The 19982-nt window shown below is 44.4% G+C and overlaps 2 protein-coding genes across 3 annotated transcripts in view; one reads left to right on the forward strand and one right to left on the reverse strand.

Annotated features, from left to right (window-relative positions):
• The window catches only part of RUSC1 (RUN and SH3 domain containing 1), a 7256-nt gene extending 3144 nt beyond the window's left edge, over positions 1-4112 (forward strand). The window contains exons 3-9 of the mRNA XM_009319827.1: positions 75-169; positions 338-512; positions 642-747; positions 848-894; positions 1163-2192; positions 2557-2682; positions 3416-4112. Coding sequence (XP_009318102.1) covers positions 75-169; positions 338-512; positions 642-747; positions 848-894; positions 1163-2192; positions 2557-2682; positions 3416-3584 — 1748 coding nt within the window. The 3' untranslated portion in view covers positions 3585-4112. The remainder of the gene's footprint in view (positions 1-74; positions 170-337; positions 513-641; positions 748-847; positions 895-1162; positions 2193-2556; positions 2683-3415) is intronic.
• A 1860-nt stretch (positions 4113-5972) lies between these two features.
• ASH1L (ash1 (absent, small, or homeotic)-like (Drosophila)) overlaps positions 5973-19982 on the reverse strand; it is a 56710-nt gene continuing 42700 nt past the window's right edge. For both annotated transcript variants that reach the window (XM_009319776.1, XM_009319775.1), the window contains exons 16-27: positions 19883-19982; positions 19304-19358; positions 19069-19201; positions 18343-18591; positions 17797-17883; positions 17443-17533; positions 12683-12821; positions 11910-12082; positions 11242-11408; positions 10034-10074; positions 8999-9300; positions 5973-8277 (exon numbers count right to left, since the gene is read on the reverse strand). The exon at positions 19883-19982 is cut by the window's right edge and continues 62 nt beyond it. In XM_009319776.1, coding sequence (XP_009318051.1) covers positions 8186-8277; positions 8999-9300; positions 10034-10074; positions 11242-11408; positions 11910-12082; positions 12683-12821; positions 17443-17533; positions 17797-17883; positions 18343-18591; positions 19069-19201; positions 19304-19358; positions 19883-19982 — 1629 coding nt within the window. In that variant the 3' untranslated portion in view covers positions 5973-8185. The remainder of the gene's footprint in view (positions 8278-8998; positions 9301-10033; positions 10075-11241; positions 11409-11909; positions 12083-12682; positions 12822-17442; positions 17534-17796; positions 17884-18342; positions 18592-19068; positions 19202-19303; positions 19359-19882) is intronic.

Here is a 19982-nt window from a genome sequence, read left to right on the forward strand (position 1 = left end):
GGCCGATGGGCTGAGTCCCCCCCACCCCCCACGCTGCAGTGGCGGTGGGGGTCGGGTACCGTGTTGACATCTTCCTTTCCGTTGTCCGACAGCCCTGCTGGTCGCCATCAGCACCGCTGTGGATAAGATTATCGCTCACTTCAGCACCGCGCGGAACCTGGTGCAGAAGGTGAGGGTCTGGGCTGGGGTGGGCAGGAGTGAGGGCAGGCCATGCAGGCTTTGGGCAGGAGGGGCTTTGGGAGCTCCGGGGAGAGGATCTCACCGTCCCTCCCTGCAGGCTCAGGGTTAGGTGCTGCCGTTCCCCTCCCTCTCCTCTCCTTGTGCCCCCCTACTTCAGGCCCAGCTGGGAGACAGCCGGCTCAGCCCAGATGTGGGTTACCTGCTGCTGCACACCCTCTGCCCCGCGCTCTATGCCTTGGTGGAGGATGGGCTGAAGCCATTCCAGAAGGATGTTATCACAGGCCAGAGGAAAAATTCCCCCTGGAGCGTGGTGGAAGCCTCCGTGAAGACAGGTCTGTGTGAGGAACATGCTCCTGGAGATGTTGGGATCAGCATCTCAAGGTGCCCGAATCCTTTTCCAGCCCAGGCTGGGGGAGGATGTGCCCCCAGAGCAGTGACTGTCTGTGTCGTGTATTCCACAGGCCCCAACACCCGCTCTCTCCACTCTCTGTGCTGGCACGTGGCTGGGCTGGCGCCTCTCAACAGCACCAGACAGAAGTTTCATGCCTTTATCCTCGGCCTTTTAAAGTGAGTGTTGGCCCTGGATGGCCCAGGCTGTCCTTGCTGCGATGGCAGGTTGGAACAGAGTCCCGAGAGCTTTAACTTGGGTTCCCTTTGTCTTGTTCAGCATTAAGCAGCTGGAGCTGTGGATCTCTCACCTGCAGAAGAGCCCAGGTAAGGACACGGTGCCCAGAAGCTCCCCACTCAAGTTCTCTCCTACTTGCCAGGGTGATAATCCCATACGTGGTCCACCCCCAATGCTTGGCTGGCCGTAGTGGACAAGGGCATCGTTTTCCGTGGCTGTCGTACTGGATGAGAGCAGTCAGGCAGACAATTTGGAGCGTCATTTGGACCCGCTGGGACAGACCAGCTGGCCCTGGGAGGGATGTGTGGGCAAGGGCAGGGCATTTGGCAGCTGTCTAGCGCTGTCCGTATCTTCTAGGTGTAATCTCCGTGCTGTATTCACCCATGGCCTTCTTTGCCCTGAGTCAAGGCCCTCTTCCCCACCTCGCTGATGAACTGCTGCTGCTCATCCAGCCCCTCTCAGTGCTGACTTTCCACCTTGACCTGCTCTTTGAACACCACCACCTCTCTGTGGATGTAAGACCCTTGTCCCGTCGGCTGGAGTCACCCCTGTCTCCTGCTCATCACACCGCTCAGGCTCGGGGGGCTGTGCAGCCTTCTCTGGAGGGCCAAAGCAGTGCTGCGGGGGCACTGCAAGACCTGGAAGACGAGACCCCCCCCGATACTCTGGGGAGGGCAGCCAGTACAGAGGGCAGCACAAGGTCCCAGTCCCAGGCAGCTGTGCGTGGGCTGGTCCCTGGCCCCCAGGTGGGGGCTGCCCTGCAGCATGCCTTCCAGCACGTGCTGCAGTGGGGCGACCAGCTCAGTCGCACTTTCCTGGGAGCTGACAGCTCCCTGGAGACCCACAGGCCTGAGGCAGGCCCTCGGGAGGCTGGGGCTGGCCTCAGTGGCTGGTGGGGCCAGCTGAGCCAGGCCTCCAAGATTTACGCTGCTCCTAGCAAGGAAAAGTTCCCCTTCATCTGGTGGACAAAGCTGCGGATGGCTGCGGGGGATTCCAGCCCTGGCCAGGCTGTGCGACCCCACATATCCACGAGTGAGCCTAGAGACACAGAGCTGCAGCTCCTTCAGACCAAAGCTGTCCCTGAACTCTCCAGTCCAGAGCCCAGCAGCAGTGCTGACACCTCTGGGACCTCTTCCCCTGAAGACCTCATCCTGCCTGCTGGAGCTGGAGCGCCCACCAAGCCAGATGATCCCACTGCTGGAGAGAAACTCCTGGCTGCTTCCCCAGAGCCTCATGTGAATAGGAATCGAGCAGACCCTTCTGACCCAGAGGCTGGCGGTCCTCCTGGTCCTGACAAGGGCAGCTGGCTGGGCCGGCTCTTTGGAGCCACCGTCCCCTCTGCCAGGAGCTTCCCTCCCAGTCCTGACACCATCTCAGCTAGGCCGAGGTAAGACCCAGCTTGGGCAGGCGGGGTGGGGGACGCGGCATGTGCTGAGGAAGGGTTTTTCTCCCAGGCAGTGTATGGAGAGCACACCATGGGGGCCGCTGGCCTTGCAGGGTGTCTTGTACTGCCCGTTACCCAGGTGGTTCTCCTGGGCTGTTGCGCTGTGCTGGGGGATTAGCACATGTTCCAAGTGCTGCTGCCATCACATTGCCTCAGCCCTTCAGAGCAGCAGAAGCTCATGGTGGAGGCTCGGTGGTGCTTGATAGAGCCCTTTGTCAGCTCCCAGATCACCAGAATAGTTTTCTGAGCAGGATGGGTGGGAAAAGGCTTCCCAGACGAGCTTGTGGCTTCCTTTGCTTTGTGGCAGGAGACCGTCTAGCTGGCTGTCCCCCAGCACGCGTGTCCTGGCCGTGGTGGTGAAGGGGCTGGCGTCCGAGAAGAGAGATCAAGAACAGGCAGAGAAGAACATGTCCGACGTGCCCCAAACCCACAGGTGATGCAGGGCACCGTAGTGTTTGGGGCTCAAAAGCTGGTGGTGGATTTTTTGGGGGGTGGGGTGGGGAAGCAGGGGCTGTTTCCAGGCAGAGCCTGGATATCGTACAGGCCTTTCTAGGGAAAGGTTTACACCACTCCTTGTTGCTACCTTGCACTTTGACTGCTCCCCCGGGGATCCTCCTCCTCTCCCGCTGAGCTTTGGGTGAACCTGTGTATCTGCCTAGCTGTCATCGGTTGTTTTCCCCAGACATTTTTTGGGGGGATCTTGAGCATTTTCTTTCTCTTGTGTGCTTTCTGGATTCATGGTGGCTTGTTTGGGGCAACTGCGTGGCAGCTCTGACCAGGTTGTGGCAGGTCAGAAAAGCTGTAGTGGTCCTTCTGTGCTTGCGCAGTATCTGTCCAAGCGAGCACGGAGGGCGAGTGGCCATCCCACACCACGTTTGGCCGTCTCCCTCCTTCCTGAGCCCCCACTGGCCCTGACCTTGACCTCCCCTCCACGTCTGTGCAAGCGCTGCTCACGCTCTGCTGCTGCTCCGAGGGTCTGCTTAGCAGGATGGTTTCGTGATGCAGCTTCTCGATCAAGTCCATCATCATATGGCATCGCTGCCTGAGGCAGGGGTCACTGGCTCCATACATGAGCGTGAAAACCTCTCCTGAGTCCTGTGGGAGTGTCTCTCAGTGGTACCTGAGGTCCCTGGGGAGATGAATCCCTGATGGCGTTTGTTGTGCAGGGCAGTTCGGGCGCTGTGTAACCACACGGGCACCGCCGACGGTCACCTGAGCTTCCAAAAAGGGGACATCCTGCAGCTGCTCTCCACCGTGGATGAAGACTGGATCCACTGCTGCCATGGAAACCGCACTGGCCTAGTTCCTGTCGGCTACACATCCCTAATTTTGTGAGGAGGTGGAAGAGACCTGAGGAAGCAGCTGAGCTTGCTGAAGCAGGTGCCACCTCTGGGAAGGACCGTCTCCTGCCACATCTTCATCACCTTCGGGGCTTCACCGCCTTCGGGGCTGGCAGTTCTGCAGGGGACCCTGCCCTGGTGCCCGTTGCTGCTGCTCGTTCGCATGACGTTACCGTCTGCTGTGGGTGCATCCTGTGAGCCACCGCTGCGCGTGTCCCCGCGGATCTGCTGGCACTTCACCATGGCCCCCATTTGGGACCTGCTCGTGCTCATGTTTCCTCAGCCGCTGCCCACGCCTGTGCCGGGGAGGGAAGGACCCTGTCCCTGCGTGGTACTCACAGTCCTGTATGTCCCCTGCTGCCCCTGCCGCTGCCGCCATCTCCACATGCCTTGCTTTGCCCCGTGGCTGGGGCTGGTGGCCCAGGCCACCGATGCGCAGTCCCAGCACTGTAAATAGTTGTAATCAAAGGAACGAGCTTATTCCAGGGGGAAAAAGCTGGAAATAAAGGTTGTGACTCACATGTCCGCATGTGTGAATGGATCATTGCAGTTGCGGGCGGGGGGGCTGGAAATGGCCACGGGGCCCGTCCCTGCATGGGTAGCCGGGGCTGGTGCTGGGTCTTTTGGTGAGTAAATGCTCTTACAGGCAAAGCCAGCACGGGCCGAGGCCGTGCTGGTGCTCAGCGTACCACCGTCAGCTATCAACCGCAGAGCCCAGTACAGCATCGTGCCCTGGCAGAAAGTGCCTGGTCTCCTATACGGTGTAGGAAGAGGCAGCTGCAGACAGCCAGAGCCAGAAATAATCCTGGGAAAATGTACTTCACTCTGGCTGGCTGGTAACCAGCCCCATGAGATGGAAGCTGCACAGCACTGGTAAAGGTAAATGTCGGTTTGTTTGTTTATTAAATTAAACTAATCTTTTTACTGAGTCACAGGATTTCAGTAGGAGCTGGATGGCTTTTATTTTTTTCCAAGTTTTTCTCATCGCTTATGATTTCACACCAAACTACTTACATTTTGCACTGGGCTCCCCAGTAGGAGCAAGCTGTGGACATACTGGAGAGCATCCAGCAAAGGGCCACAAGGCAGCAGCTGCTTGTCTAAGGGGCAACTTTCGGGCCAGTGCTCTCGCATATGGACCAAGAACCACATTTCATCCTTCTAACTTCCACTGTTTCAGTGGCAAAGGAGACCAGGCTTCAGCCAAGGGGCTGTGTTTCGCTTCGAGGACAAAGCTGCTTTTTATTCTGTTCTCATTTTTATTTCTCTCTCTGGAATTTTTACTCTCAGACAAGGGACATTATATCTTAATTGGAATGTTATTTGGCTTGCCTTAAGTAGGTTTGATTGAATTCCACAGCTGCCTCTGGATTTTAAAATGGGGTCAAGCCAGCAGGAGATGAATCCAGGTACTTTTTTTTTTTTTTAATAATAAAAAAAAAGCACTACAGTCCCTGGCCTGGTGTCTCTAGTTTAAAAGGAAGACAAGTGTTTGGGTCAGGCATGGCATTTTGATCACCACAAAGATTCAGGTTAGGGAATGGAAAAAGAAAAATCAATTTACATTAAAGGAGCATCATCAATAAGCTACTTCATTCCCAAGTAACACAAATAGTTACCAAACTTATTCCCAGAATAGTTTTGAACCACTTTTGATTTGTAAGGACCGTACCTCATTAGTGCCAACCTTGACAGAGGGTATCAGAGGAAACGCAAGGGTGACGCCGCCTCAGAAAGGCTGGTTTGAAGGGACACAAAGTTCTTGATTTCTGTGTTCCTCAACGTCCTGCTGCGTGCCAAGGGGCACAGGGCGGGATGACGGTATGGGATCGGGCTGACGGCTCCCAACACCTTGAAACACCTCTCAGCCATTCTAGCTTACCCGACTTTTGGTGACGGAGGGGAAGTGCAAGTCATTCGCCTGGCACGACTCTGGTCTAAAATTAGCAGTCTGAGCGCGCTGCCACCGTGAGATGCAGTAACGATGTTGACAGAACCTAATCTGCCGTCTATGCGGGCACGGGAGGTACCGCCTCTAGGTACCGGGGGTTTGTATTGTGGGAATAGGCACTGAATTCGTAGATTTAATGGTTCATGTACCAACCTGCCGTTATATACGATCACGGTTACACAGCCTCTGACTCTGTACGCACGCTGCCATCATCCCTCCTGCCAAGGTCTGACCAGAAGAACCATCAGCATCAAACTATATCCTCACGAAACACCATCACCCGTCAGGCAATTGGATATTCAAAAGAGACGGGGCAACAACCCCCGTAAAAGAGGCTGTAAGAGAGTCAGAACACGACAGGAGCAGTTGAGACAAAGAGGCAAGAAAAGAAAATCAAAGACATGTCAAAGAAAACCCCACAAGTCATCGATAGGAAAAGATTTTCCATTTAATACTAGACTCTCTCAGGATTGAGATGCAGGCTTTTTATGCAATTACATCCAATGTTAAAATTGGTAATACATAATTTACAAAGATTAACATCAAAACAATGATCTATTTAGATATGCTTTGTAAAAAGGAAATATATTAGCAGCATTTATTTTCAGCAATCACACAGCCTACACCCATGCAGACTAAGAGTTCATATCTATTTGCAATAATGTAGTGCTTCCTGGTCTTAAAACAGCGATCCTGGTGACACACTGGTCTTCTCGTTATTATAAAATAACCGAAAAATAAAAAAAGTCATTAATTTCTACACCAGTAAGAAAAACAATTCTTTGCACTTACCTAACATTTGATTGTCTAAAAAACATTTTGTTTAGTCTTTCAACAAAAGAAAGATAAAATGACAGAGCTAGTGTCTCGCTTCTGTACGCACTTTATTTTTTAAAAACTTTTTAGTGTTTAACACCATTTGAGACAATGATTTCTGTTTTAAACTAAATGAGACAACTCAAGATTTTGGACATGCGATATTCCTACTACACGCACGAGTATTTTATACTCAGGGTTCCTGGTACTGTACAGTGCTTCTCTACAGTAAGAAAATATTCCAAACTATTTTCTTATTTCTTTTTTTTTTTTAATAAAATATTTTTTCTCAAAGGGTTTTTTCCTTTCTTTTTTTTTCTTTTTAAATCAACACATAAAAGTTAATGGAATGAGTCATGTTCCACTAAGAGTAAAATAATTATAATAATAACAAGAATGTACATTAGGACAAGCTTGGTCCATTAAAAAGGAACATGTAACTACTGTATTGCTTTACATCCACGCAGCAGATATATACAACTTGGCACATTAAAAACTGGTTTTCTTATAAGAACATCTAAAACAGGACTGTATATGCATATGTACGTCTGAAAGACAAAAAAGCAAAGCCATTTCAAAGGGGCAGCGTATGCCAACCACCCCCTCCCTTTGCCACAGCCTGGCCCTGGCCCAGAGACAGGCGACAGCGTCGTGGCTCTGCACGCCGGGAAGGTCGTCGGGTGCAGTACAGGGAGTCCTGCTGCAGCACTGGTTCGTGGTACGTTATGGCAATCGCAATTTCATGCAGCGAGAAATCAATGCCTCGGCTGTTGCTTTCGGGAGTAATACTTTTTGTCAGGGCAGAGAGAGAGGGCGGTGCGAGATACACTGGCTCTTAATTTAAGAGACGGACATTTTAAGCTGTACAACCAGAACACAAGAATAGTGTTAGCAGTTGATATATTCTACAGTTCACAACAAATACTCGCTCTGAATACTGCTTGACGGTTCATGTAGTGAAGGTTTCCTTTTTTTTTTCCTTTTTCTTTTTCTTTTAACAGATTTTAATTTGCACAACACACTAGACACACAAGAACCACAGCTTATCAAAAAAACCAACAGCAATGGTGTTGTCAGGATTTGACTTGCTTTATAAAATTTCTCTGCAGAAAAAAGTGAAAAAAATCACACCCCGCCCCCTCCCCCCTCTACGACGCAGAACAAGTGCCTCAACCAGCCAACTCCTGCTTTGCTCCAGGGTGACTTTGGAAGTTTCTCCTTGTCACAGACCAAAGGTACATGTGTGCACTGGCCGTTCCACGGTGAACCTTTCGCACGTTTGGGTACGTTTCTCTCTTCTTGGAACTTGTGCAAATCAGAGGCCACAACTTTAGGGCAGCCTTTAATTTTAAGCCACTGGGCCTTCACCCTCCCATCTGGATTTCATTCACTGGCATGGGCAATGGTGGTGCCAACAGTATCTTGTACAATCACAGGTTAATTGGTGAACATGGGGAATATTCTCATCAGAGTAAGTCAGTCCTTATCCTTCTTACCTCCCCATTTTTTTTTTTTTTTAAATTTTTCCTCTGAGTGGGAATATCAAGCAAAAATAAATTAAATTTGACCATCCTGGACAATAACCACGAGGTTTTTCTCAGTACCTAACATCAATACAAGGCACGCCCAACAACACACACACCATAAGAGCACTGCAGAGCAGGGCAGGGCAACCTGCCAACCCAGACATCTAAGTGCTAACTGTTTGTATATTTGTCAGTTTTCTGCTGCCCTCTTTTCCTTGGCTGGTGCAGAGGAAGTTGGGCTCCCGCCCTCAGTCCTCAGCAGACCTTGTAGCAGACTCCAGACCACATCTTCCTCTTGTGGCATCACTTCCTGAAGCTGCTCTCCGGGATGGTGAGAGTGCGCCGCCTCAGTTTTCTTCCTGATCCTTCCTCCAGCAAGTAAGTGACATCAATAGCTGCAACAGACCACAGGCTTTTGGTAAAGAAGGTGATACAAGTAACAGTTGTCCTATTTCCCTATTCACGGTTCTTTCAGGGATGTTTCCATACATAGTGGTATTCAAAACTCCACTGGACAATGTGCTGAGCAAGCTGATTTAATTTTGAAGTTAGCCCTGCTTTGAGTCATGTTTGGACCAGATGACCTCCAAAGATCCTTCCAACCCAAATTATTCTATGAGTCCATGATTATTTTGCATTAACTCCCAGAACACGAAAGAGACCGGACAGAGCTCATCCTAGGCTTTAAATAAAAACCAGAGACATACTCAACCAGTGTTACCGCTGCACCCTCATTCTACAGAAGTTACTTAGAACCCCGTGGGAAGCTCATTAAAGGTCAAAAGAGACCTTCCAAATTCTCTCCAGTCTTTCTTTGCATGTCTGTTAAATTTCTCAGTTGTAAACATGGAATGATGGGGGGGAATTTGTGTTCAGAAAGTTTTTGTGGTTACTAAAAATATTACACAAAACACTGTGTCAGTAGTAAGAAATTTCATTCGGAATTAGTGGAAGCTGCTACTGTTGCAAAAGAAAACATTACTGCAAAGAAAACTAATAAGGTCCACTAGCAATATATCCAGACAAAAGCATTTATTTTATCAACACGGTCTGCAGCGAACTAAAAACAAACCTGCAGAAGAAATGCTATTGGGTAACCATAGCATAAAATCTCACCATTTTTCCCTGGGATTTTCTCTAAGAGGTTTAGCAGGATTTGATTAAGTCTCTCTCTCTGAATATGCCGCCTTTCCTCTGGACTGCACAGCTGCCTTGTGTCGGAATTGCTTTCTTCCACCTTTTTATCAGTTTCACAGGTCTCACTAGAGACTGCCTCTTTTTCTGGCTCCTCTAGGCTAGGCATCTCACTTGAAGTTTGATCTTGGTTTCCTAATACATCCTCAATAAGTGGAAGGGAATCTTCTTCTTGATTTAAGTCTTTAATCTGTGGTTTTGAGCGATCCGTTTTCCAGGACGATCTAGCAGGAAAAGAACAGTTTAAATACCACAATTTTTCAGACACTCACCTGAAAGGCCAACTACTAGTGAGTCAAGGACTTCTCAGTAGGTAGGGGGCTTTCTGGAATCTCAGTCATTTCACTTAATACATGCATTCAAACCCACCAGTTACGATCTACGGGAGGCTACGTTCCTATAACCTTGTTTGCATAACATCAAATGCAGTCTTTTAAAAACAAATTGCTTTTCTATTTCAATTTGTAAAGGTGTTTATCTTCCAAAATAGTTGAGCTCAGCACTTACTGATGTTTTTCTGCAACAGTCATGGCTCTTGATGGGTATTTTTAAAGTCTCTAACAGAATTGAGAGAGTGCATTGGCCCTGGCTCTTATTACAATGCAAACATGGGCAGTCCGTGCAGGGACCCGATCTCCCTTTGTGCAGGAAGGCTGGATGCTCTTGTCCTGGGCTCTGCCATCTCCTACATTCAGCTGCTTCTGCTAACTTTCAAAATGGATTCTGTACTCTTCCTTACGTATGTTACTAAGGAACACTACGGCTGCTTCTGTATTCTATTCCTCCTCACTTGTTCCCTTTTATCTCTTTGAAAGTTTAGAGGATTGCTTTAAATAATTTAAATATATTATTTCCATAGCACCCAGGAGAAATGGGTAGGAAAAAGAGTGGACACTTGACAAACAAACAGGATTATCTCATCTGTTCTCAGCGAACAATCTGGTAGGTAAGACTCACCTGCCTCCATTTCTCTTGTAGTTGTCTGGTACATAATGAGGCTGTAACAACAATAAAGATTATGGTTAATACCAAATAAAATTCACAGTGGAAGAAAGTGCTGGTCTATCTAATATTCTGGAAGTACCAATACAGGACTCGCCTATCTGACACTTTGGAAATGCCAGCCATGCACTGGCATAACTCGCACATCAGACAAATTCAAAGGACAAGGCATAATCATGTAATAAGGATAAATTAGAGCCAGGCATTATCTGATTCTTCGTATCTTCTAAATAAATTTCAAGCCATAGACCATCATGATAAAAATCATCTTTGCTTTCTGCACAGCAGAAGTTTGGAACCATCTCTAAACTTACGACAAAAATCTCTCTGCTTACTTGCAGAAGTGCTTACTTGCAAAAGATTTGCCAGATCTGATACCTCTGCACTCAGAGACAAAGTAGTGCTGTGTAGGAGGACGTGCACAATGAAGAGTTGCTACTTCCATGGAATAGGGGAAAATGAGACAGTGAAATGAAAAGATACTCAGATGGAGGATGTTAAGGGAAACTGTACTTCATGATTTTGCTGCCTATCTGTCTGCTGATTTTTTGATAAAGCATCCATTTTCAGTGATAATTACATATAAAGTAAGCAGTATGTCATTTGATAGAGCAGGGAAATGGAAATAGGAATATACTGCTTTTCTGTATTGGGAATTGCTATTCAAAGGTACTGCTGAAAATAATTTTTTAAGCAAGTTTATTAAAACACGGAGTAATTACACCAAAGAAAAGAAAGCCTGACACAGACAAACTCACAATGGACTATATGTTGTGTGATTCTCTGAAATGTATAAAATTATTTTACAGTTGCAGAATTGTGATGGAAAAGTGAATTTTAAAATTTCCTTCACTCGGGAGTGGCTTAAAAGAAATTAGCGTCTAGATTTCAGTCAGAAACCACAATCTCCAAACTTACACATCCAATTTATACAACCATTCACTCAACATCTGTTTGCCTTTGAACTGCATATTCTCTGTCTACAGTCAATTTTTCTTTCCAAGCTTTCTTTCTAGCTAATTTTTCATCCAGACTGTGTATGCTTATGTGTCAGCTTCCTTCGGTTTACCAAGCTTCATTCATAAACAGAGAGCCAGGGGCTTTCAAAAAGTATGTCCAATCTTCTAGTAAAAAGTAAGGAAGCTAAGAGAAGAGACGCTTACTGAAAAGTCTCTCTTGGGTGTGAGTTTCTTGGGGAAGTGGTCAAAGGCATAGGGCTTGGTGCAGACAGGATAACGATTCCGGTGGATCTTGTAGAAGAGATGAGCTGATTTATCAAGGCGGTAATCACAAATATATACATCCTGCTCCTTCACACCTTTTGGCCTCCCTGCAGTTTCAAAACAAAGCACATAGGAAAAAATGTTAATCAGACTCAAGAGGAAACACATGGTATACCAGAACAAGAACAAGCCATACATAGTGTCAGAGAAGTAGGGGGCTGTCAGAGCTGTTCAGTGAGATGGCAGGCATTCTTATTTGTTCTCCTTGATTCAGAATCATAATAGTGGACAAATTGCTAGTTCAATTTAAGAGGAAAACCTGTATACGCTAATCAAATAGTACCCAAACTTCTACAGAAACTATTATCAACTGCCATCACCTTCTCTTCCTTGCCCACCACAATCCCACCCTCCTGCTGTCTCTTCAGTACTGGCCCTCTTAGAACAGAAATCACTGTCCCAGTGCTAAAGTAATAGTGCTTCCTCAGCTCTGATACCCTGTAAACACTGGCTACTGCCTTTTTACAGCAGTAACTATTTTAGCATACTTCCCAAATTATTAGAAAGGTGTATTATATTTAATTTCTCATCCCGTTAAGTCTCCTTACCTTTGCAGTAGGTGTATAGATCAAGAACACAGCACGTTCCCACCACAGCCTCTAAGGGGATAATTTCATACAATGGCACCCGGAAGAGCTCATTGTGATAAAACTTTCGAGAAGGGGAATGATGTGTTTCATGTGGACGGAAATAATGATGACCAAATGCAAACCGCTCCTCTCTGTTTGAAGGTGTAAAGGTAAGAGAAAGAGAGAAACAGAAGGAGGAAAAAAAAAAAAAAGACTATTTCTATAAGCCCATGATACAACTTTACTTAATGCCCTCCACTTGGTTTTGAATTATCTATCTTGCACTTTTGCAATGACTGTGATGAAAAGCGAAGTCACATGAATATTACACATTCAACTTTATCCCCTTCAATAAGTGGAAATACTCCTAGAGTGATTTTTATGAACACAGCAGACTTACTGTGCTGTTATTGACGGGGCATATGCATTTAATCAAGTTACAGTGGCTTAGCAAGTCAGTGATCTTTAGCTGAGCCAATTCAGCTGTCAGTGTGTATTCTCAGCCTATTCCAACAGTGAGGGAAGTGCATCAACTTGTATCTCTTATCCCTTGCTTAAACCTCCAACCTTACATGTTTTCACTTTGCAGTTGTGGAGCACAAGCAAAGACAAGTGGGAAATCCTCAAGCCTTTGTAACTGAACCATGTTCAGTCCTGCGTTTTTAAGCTATGACAAGACTTCCACAAAATTACTGTGTTTTGACAGGTAGGTATATGGAACGTCTCAAATTCAAAAGATGCCTTGAACATACTTCTCATTTTTCCAGAGTTTTTCAATGCGGAAAATATCGAGTTTCTCCCTGTTGATGTGGGACAGCAGCCGATACGACTGCCGGACAGGGTGTCCATCTGGAGTTCTACGGCTGTCTCTCATCAGGTAAACACAATCACCTGGCAATAGGCACAAAATACACACCTGTAAAGAACTTTTCATGAGTCCAGCACACCAAAAAATAGAGGAGTAAATGGTTTCATTAAAACTAACATGACAGAGCTACCTAATGTTGAATTGTAAAGAGTGATGCAAAACCAATGCAGAACCCGCAAAAGCAAGAAAGGTTACCTTGATCATTTTCACAAAAGCTTTATAGCAAGAACTAAACACAACTTGAATTGTATGCCCAGACTGAAAATAGTAACATGTAATGAGAATCAAGATAAATTATGATAGACCGCAGGATATGTAACAAAATAGGATTAGGAAAAGGTGTAGAAATTAGTGATAGCTGCAATGTTTAAAGAATAAATCTTTAAGATTTAAGAGAGAAGATACTTAGAGAGGTTATTATTAAGAAAATAAATCATTGTCCAAGAAGCCCCAAGCCTTTGACTGTTCCAGCAGAACTCAAATAAGATGCATAGCTCAGGAAAGGTAAACAGAACTCAAAAAGGGCTGAACAAAATGACACTCCTGGCAACTAAAAAAGTCTTTCCCAAGTGCAACCCCTAAACAGGTCCCTAAACTTCTATTTATTCATTTTGTCCCATGAGTGAATTAACTCTTTAATTTCTCTGCTCTGAACTGTGAATCGGCATTAAAAGTACTTCCTCTCCGCCCCCCAGACTTGACTGCCATTCCTCCTTGTATACTGCACCTTTCTTTGTGACGATGACTATCATTTGACAGGGTGAAAATACGCTGCTCCATTCAAAAAGCCTTTCTCCTTCAGGGAAAAAGCCTTTATCAATAATGTTCACAAAGAACCTGAAGAGTCTCAGAGGGAGAACATTTAGGAAACTCAAAGTGTTACTGAAAATATCACTGGATTTAGTATATAGTATTTAAAAATCAATTCCATCTTTTCTGTTACTATCTCACAATGAACAAAAACCTGGGAGGTCCCTAGTCATAAAAACTTAAGAAAAACTACGCTGGGTAAGATCAAAGGTCATATAGCATAATATTCTAGCTAGAAAAGTGGGCAGTGGCAGATGTTTAGGAGGAAAATTATAGGAATAAGGCATGCATAGGAAAAGCCTTCCCATGGTATTCCCTTCAGGCTTCCTTTAATCTCTGTTTTATGGACTTTTAGCGCTAAAGGCTATAGGTGGACCACCATGCATAAATACACAGGGATTAATCCTTCCTCCAAGAATTTGTCTAATCTTTTTGGAACCATTTATCTCTTGACTTCTCCAACTTCCTACTGCAATGGTTTCCATAGTTTAGTTATGTTTTTGTGAAAAAATACTTCCTATTGTTTAAATATGTTGCCCACTAATTTCAGTGTTTGTTCCCTAATTTCTCCATTGTTGCACTTTTCCTAAGCCACTCGTGATTTCACAGACCTTTATCATCTCACCTTCCACATCATCTGCGTAGACTCTGCTCACAGCAAAGTTGTTTCACATCTGATTAGCCTCGTCACTGCGCTTGTTTTTACAAGTAGCAAGATACTCTTTTTGAGATGGGATGACAAGAATAGTACACAGCATGCAACAGACACACCCACCATAAAATTACAGAATGGCACAATTACATTCTCTATTTTGTTCATAATAATTTCTAACATTGTTTGCCTTTTTGACTCATGCTGAGCATTTCTCTTATGTTTCCATTAAATTGCAATGACTCCTTGACTTTTTTCCCTAAGTACATACCTATTCTTGCATATGTGCAGTTATGTCTATTTTCCTTCCATGTATGTTACTGTTATTTAATTAATTAGCAGGTTCAGTGTCTGTTACTTCCACAGCTTAGTAAAAAGATGCTAGGGAACCACCAAGTACAATGTGGCCTCAAGTTCATGAGCACCTCAGTTTTGTTCTCCCTTAGCTTATAGCCAAATTCAGGATTAAAGTGAAGGACATGTAATTATATTTTCATAAATATCATCTCATTTATCAATCTTGTATAAGTTTAAAAGATGCTCCTAAGGACTCCTCATATGCAAAAATCACTTTAAGGTTTTATGCTGTCACCTGTCACTGTAACAGTGGAGTACAATACACTGCACTATTAAAAAAATCCTCCGATTTAAACCAGAGATGACATGGGCCATATGGGCACTGACATCTGCCTACAACCACGAAGACAGCTTTTAAACCTTCTGGTATACCAGGATCGCTATTAAACAAATAGAAGCTGTAGTTGTAGGAAGGAGAGAGAGAGTTTTATTCTAGCTTGATTAAGTAAAAAAGGCACTGAAGACAGAATGACATAGGCTTGCACATAAGCTAGCAGAGTGCAAGCTCTTCAAGGATTCAGCGTGTATTTGCTGGTGATTAGCCTGTACTCACCCATTGTATTAGCTCTTCTTACTATCTGAACTAAAGCTGGGATAATATCTTCATTTTACTAAGTTAAGGATTACTTTTAAGGAACCCAACTCCCTAACTTCTTTAAAAGACTCAGAGAAAAAAAGGTACATGCTGAGAACAGCTGCTGGCCCCAAGCAGAATGCAAATAAACCCACTTATTTTTGGCTGTTATTTTAAATGAGCTACTTTCAACTCTTCTTCCCTACCTCTTCAGTGAGAATAAAGCAACTCTAGTACTTATTGTACCTGACTAAAAAAAGGAGTATTCAGAAAGAAATGTACATGGATACTCTTTTGCCCTAAAGATCAGGAAGCTTGATTTCAATTCAAGTTTATCCAAACGTTACTAACTACTGAAATAGCTACCCCTCGGCCTCGAAAAGGGAGTTTATATTCCTGTGTTTTAAAGGAAGAAATATGGCTGCTATTGCTGGTCCATCAGAGATAATGACATGTGACAGTTTCTGGTTATGTGGGTTTTCCAAGATCCATTTTGACTTCTGTTTATCAGCTCGCATCGGAGGTAGAACTCCTTGTTCACTCTGCAGGATGTGATGGACCAATTCATCAGATCTATTTGCATAATCTCCTGGTTTTATGTGTTAGGTAATTTTTGCAGAGGAAGCACGTCTGTAGTATGTAACTCAACAACCTCAAGTAGAATTGTAAAGAAATCAAAAAACAAGTCCTCTAACCAGAGATGGAAGGACACTCACTTATTTAGAGGGATTTGTTCACAATAAAGTGTGCACACTCACACACAGTTGGAAGCTTTTCAACCTTGTTCCTCAAAAACATGAGTTCTCAAGCTTGGAACTGGAAAACAAACTAATTCAACGTACAGACACAACTCCCCAGGGTGGACCAACTTACAAAGGAAGGCAATGGTCTCAAAAGCACTTTGTCTTTATCGCGAGATCAGCCTCTTTCTAATACACAAGACATAGGAAAAATGTAATAGTCTACGCATATAGTGACTGCAGGGCTGAAAGTCACTATGGTCTCTTTTGCCTTGGAACCTGTAAATTACATGACCTTTTAGAAACCAGAGGGAGTAAAAAACTGTTTCTTCTACTGTCTCTAAGATGCCTTATATGCTTGTGTGCCTGCATCACAACAATTTCTATAGGCAGGTGTCGTGCCTCAGAACTTTTGGTGGAGAACTTGAGACCAGCAATGAATCCATGGATTTTCCCTTTTTCTGCTGTAGCTGTGTATACTTTCTAGCTCCTGCTGGGTATACGCCTTGCTTAATCTATTCCCTGTAACTGCAGAGGCATTTGGTGCCTAACAGTGGCAGTTTGGTCTCCTTTGTCCTTTGCTGATGGTACACAGAGTTTAGCCACGTAAGGACTAACATTTCTCTAATTAAAGTCACTAAGATCAGATTAGAGGTACGTGAGTGAAATATAATGTGTCATGACAAAAACTACCTTAATGCTATGAATGACTGGAAGATGCCGCAAAACCCAGCTAAAACATAATCCATTTTAACAGAAAACATAAAAGCAAGTACCGATACAACCCTAGAAAGTGAGTTCTCTCCAGCAAGGAACCCAGCAAAAAACAAGAAATGAGAAAACCAAATGGCTGAACTCTAGACAGGATAGACAATGCAGAACAACAATGAAAAAGGAAGACTGAACGCAAATTCTAGAATCCTGCAGAGGGGATAAAGAATACACTGATCTTTGACCTTTTTTTTTAAATTCTCCACTTTCCTGAAGACTCTCCCATTCCCCTCTAGCAAACATACCAACTGGTTTTACTCATTCAAGAGCAGTTCTCTTAATAATTATATAGGCTTCTTTCTAACCTTGCATGTATCTGCAGGATGAAATAAAAAAAAAAATAAAAATCAGTGAACTGAATTATGTGGCTGTGTAGCTGCCTCTGAAGTCTCAGGGCTTTGAAGCAATGTCCAGATACACTTTAGGAAACAAACAAGCAATAAGTTGGATGTTTTAATGACCATTCTACACTAAAGGACTGAAGGCCTAATAGCCTTCTTTGCCTTTACTTCTAAATGTTAACTACCAGACATTGGCTCAGCATATCTGTGCTAAAGGTAATTAATGTTTCTTCATCAAGCAGCCTGTGAGAACTCTTACTATGTGTCACTCCCATAATAGCAAAGAGCGCAGCTTTCTACTTGTAAAAAGATAAAAGCATTTCAAACAGGGTGATGCCAGAAATCTCTGCACACTCTTATCTGATGGAAATCACAGCAGCCACCAGAGTTAGCACATACCTTGGCGCAGCAGCAGACCATCCCGTAATAAGCATATATAATAAACACAGCCAGGCTGGGCATAATGGGGACGAGGAATCATGGGAACCTCCTGGACGAAAAAAGAAAAAAGGAAGGAAATTCTGAGATGCCCACCATAATTGGTGCAAAAATGGGGCTGATATCCTTTTGGAAATATGCAGAAGTGGACAGAGAAGAAGAATTGACACTTAATGTGATTAAACCTAAACCAAGGAAGCTATACTATAAAGTGAGAATCCCACAGTGGTCTTGCCAATCTCAATAAATATAAATGCAAGAGCTGCTTTAGTTTATAACTGTAGTAATGAAAAGGAGATTTTTTTTTTTTTTTACCCTGTTCACTGATCGAACTTCACACTGCTCACACAAGTAGTGTTCAACATCAGAATTCACACCCATACAGTCACAGTGCTGCCAGACCTAGAAAAACAGATACAACCCAATGAGAAATTCCTGTGGTAGATCTTACTTACAAATTGCATTTTCTCAAAAATATTAAGGAAAGCAAGAAAACAAGCTTCCCAAAGGAAATTCAAGATTTTCTTTGAACGCTTTGAACACTTCCGACACTATGTCAGAAGACAGACAAGATCCCCGTGCAACTGTGTGTGTAAAAGCCCAAAATTGTTGAAATTAATTCTGCTCGCCTAAAGACAGGAGTTGCTGGCAGTTTCAGAAAAGTGCTAGCTCCTCTATATAGAAATACAATTTGCATTTCCTCTGTGAAAACAGAATCTCTCAATTCTTTTGGAGAGGAAATGAAGGTCTGAAGACGTAATTAATGCTACTAGATACATGGAAACTGCTGGTAAAAGTTCCACTGGTTATGACGAACGGAAAAAGAGCACCAGGCTCCACTTTGTGTTCCCCCCGCCTCACCATGCACTTTTCACACTGGATCATGAGTCCTTCATCTTTGTAAAGGCCACAAATGCAACGGATCACATCCTCATCCTTCTCATGTCCGTTTTCTTTTTCACAGACTGATGTCTCGCTGCTGTCAGCTTCGCTTGCTGTCTCTCCCACAATTTCATCAATTTGGGCAGATGCCTCATGGCGAGCATTATAATATGCTTTCCGTAGCCGGCACACATCACGCCCAGTCGGAGATTTTCTGCCATAATATTTCTGAATAAAAACCAAACACAGAAACAAAAAAATATTTTTTTCCCCCAGGTTCCATGCTTTTGGTGCATTCCTCCTGCCTGCATACACCCTTACAGGTGTTTTCACTAAAGCTGCATCCACCAATGTGGTATACACCTGTCCATCTACTCCCTTATTTTGAACAGCAGGTCCATGTATCTTACATAAGACACTGAAGAACAAGGTATCTCTTTCAAAAGGTACTGAAATTTCTTTAGGTTAGCTGTTCACGCATGTTCTTGACCTTCTATTTGTCTGACCTAAGGCAACCAAAAAGCAGTAAGAGTAAGCTGAAGCACATGAATTGCTATCAAGCTCTGTTCATCAGAAATGGATCATTGCAAGTTCTCTTTCTCTAAAATATCTTTCTTCTTTTATTACTATAAGTCAGAAAGAGCATTAAACTAGGGTAGATCCCCACTGCCTATGCAATAGCTTTAAGGCCAGAGAGAGCCTCACCTCTGCGTTCCGGAAGACCTTCAGCATGTCCCCATCAAAAGCTTCCACAGTTTTATAATAGCCAGTCAAGATCTGTTTCTCAATTGTGGCAAGGTCCAATGGGTCAGAGATCTTTTCATAATAGTCTGCATTTCTAAAATGGGAATGTATGCACAACGTCATTTTCACTAGCATTTCAAAGCTGTGCAAATCCATTATAGAAAACTATGGGTTGCCCTGAGAAGCAAGTACTTACTTTTTCTTTGGGGGTAGGTTCAGGAGGGGAGCTGCAAGAGCCTGCCTGGAGGAATCTGTAACAGGAACACACAGTTTAGCGACATTTACTTGAGTAAAACTTAAAAAGACAAGTAACTAACAACATTCAAGTTAGGTTAAAAAAAGACTCTTCTACTATCTGAGGCACAGGGAATTGAAACGCTTTTGCATTTCTAGAAGTTGGTTGCTGTAATCAGACTACATGTATCAAAATGGAGGATAGTTTCCTTGCAATTCTGTCAATTGTACCATTTTGCTGAACTACTGAAAAATCAATTTAAAAGGATAGCAACATCTGCAGATTCTGGTGGCAGAGGAAGGGGTGGAGGATAAAGCAAAGTGATTACTAATAGCAGAAGAAAGGGGGGGGGGGGGGGGGGGGGAGAAAAAAAAAAATGATTTGTGGGGGAAAAAAAAGGGGGGGGGGGGGGACAACAGAAGGTTATTTAATGTCCTGAAATAAACTAATTTTTTTCTAGTTTTTTCTATTCAGACAGTCCATTGTTCCAGAGGCTAAAAAAAGTCTCCATGGAGATTTTTTTAGGAGTGTCACCTTCACCTTTGTAGGATATGATGCTATCACATATTTCCTTGAAGATTTGTGCTAGGCGGGCAGCACGAGCCACTTCAATATTCTCTTCAGCTGCAGACAAGCGTCG

The sequence above is a fragment of the Pygoscelis adeliae genome, unplaced genomic scaffold (assembly GCF_000699105.1).
Source record: "Pygoscelis adeliae isolate BGI_AS28 unplaced genomic scaffold, ASM69910v1 Scaffold181, whole genome shotgun sequence".
Classification (NCBI taxonomy): domain Eukaryota; kingdom Metazoa; phylum Chordata; class Aves; order Sphenisciformes; family Spheniscidae; genus Pygoscelis; species Pygoscelis adeliae.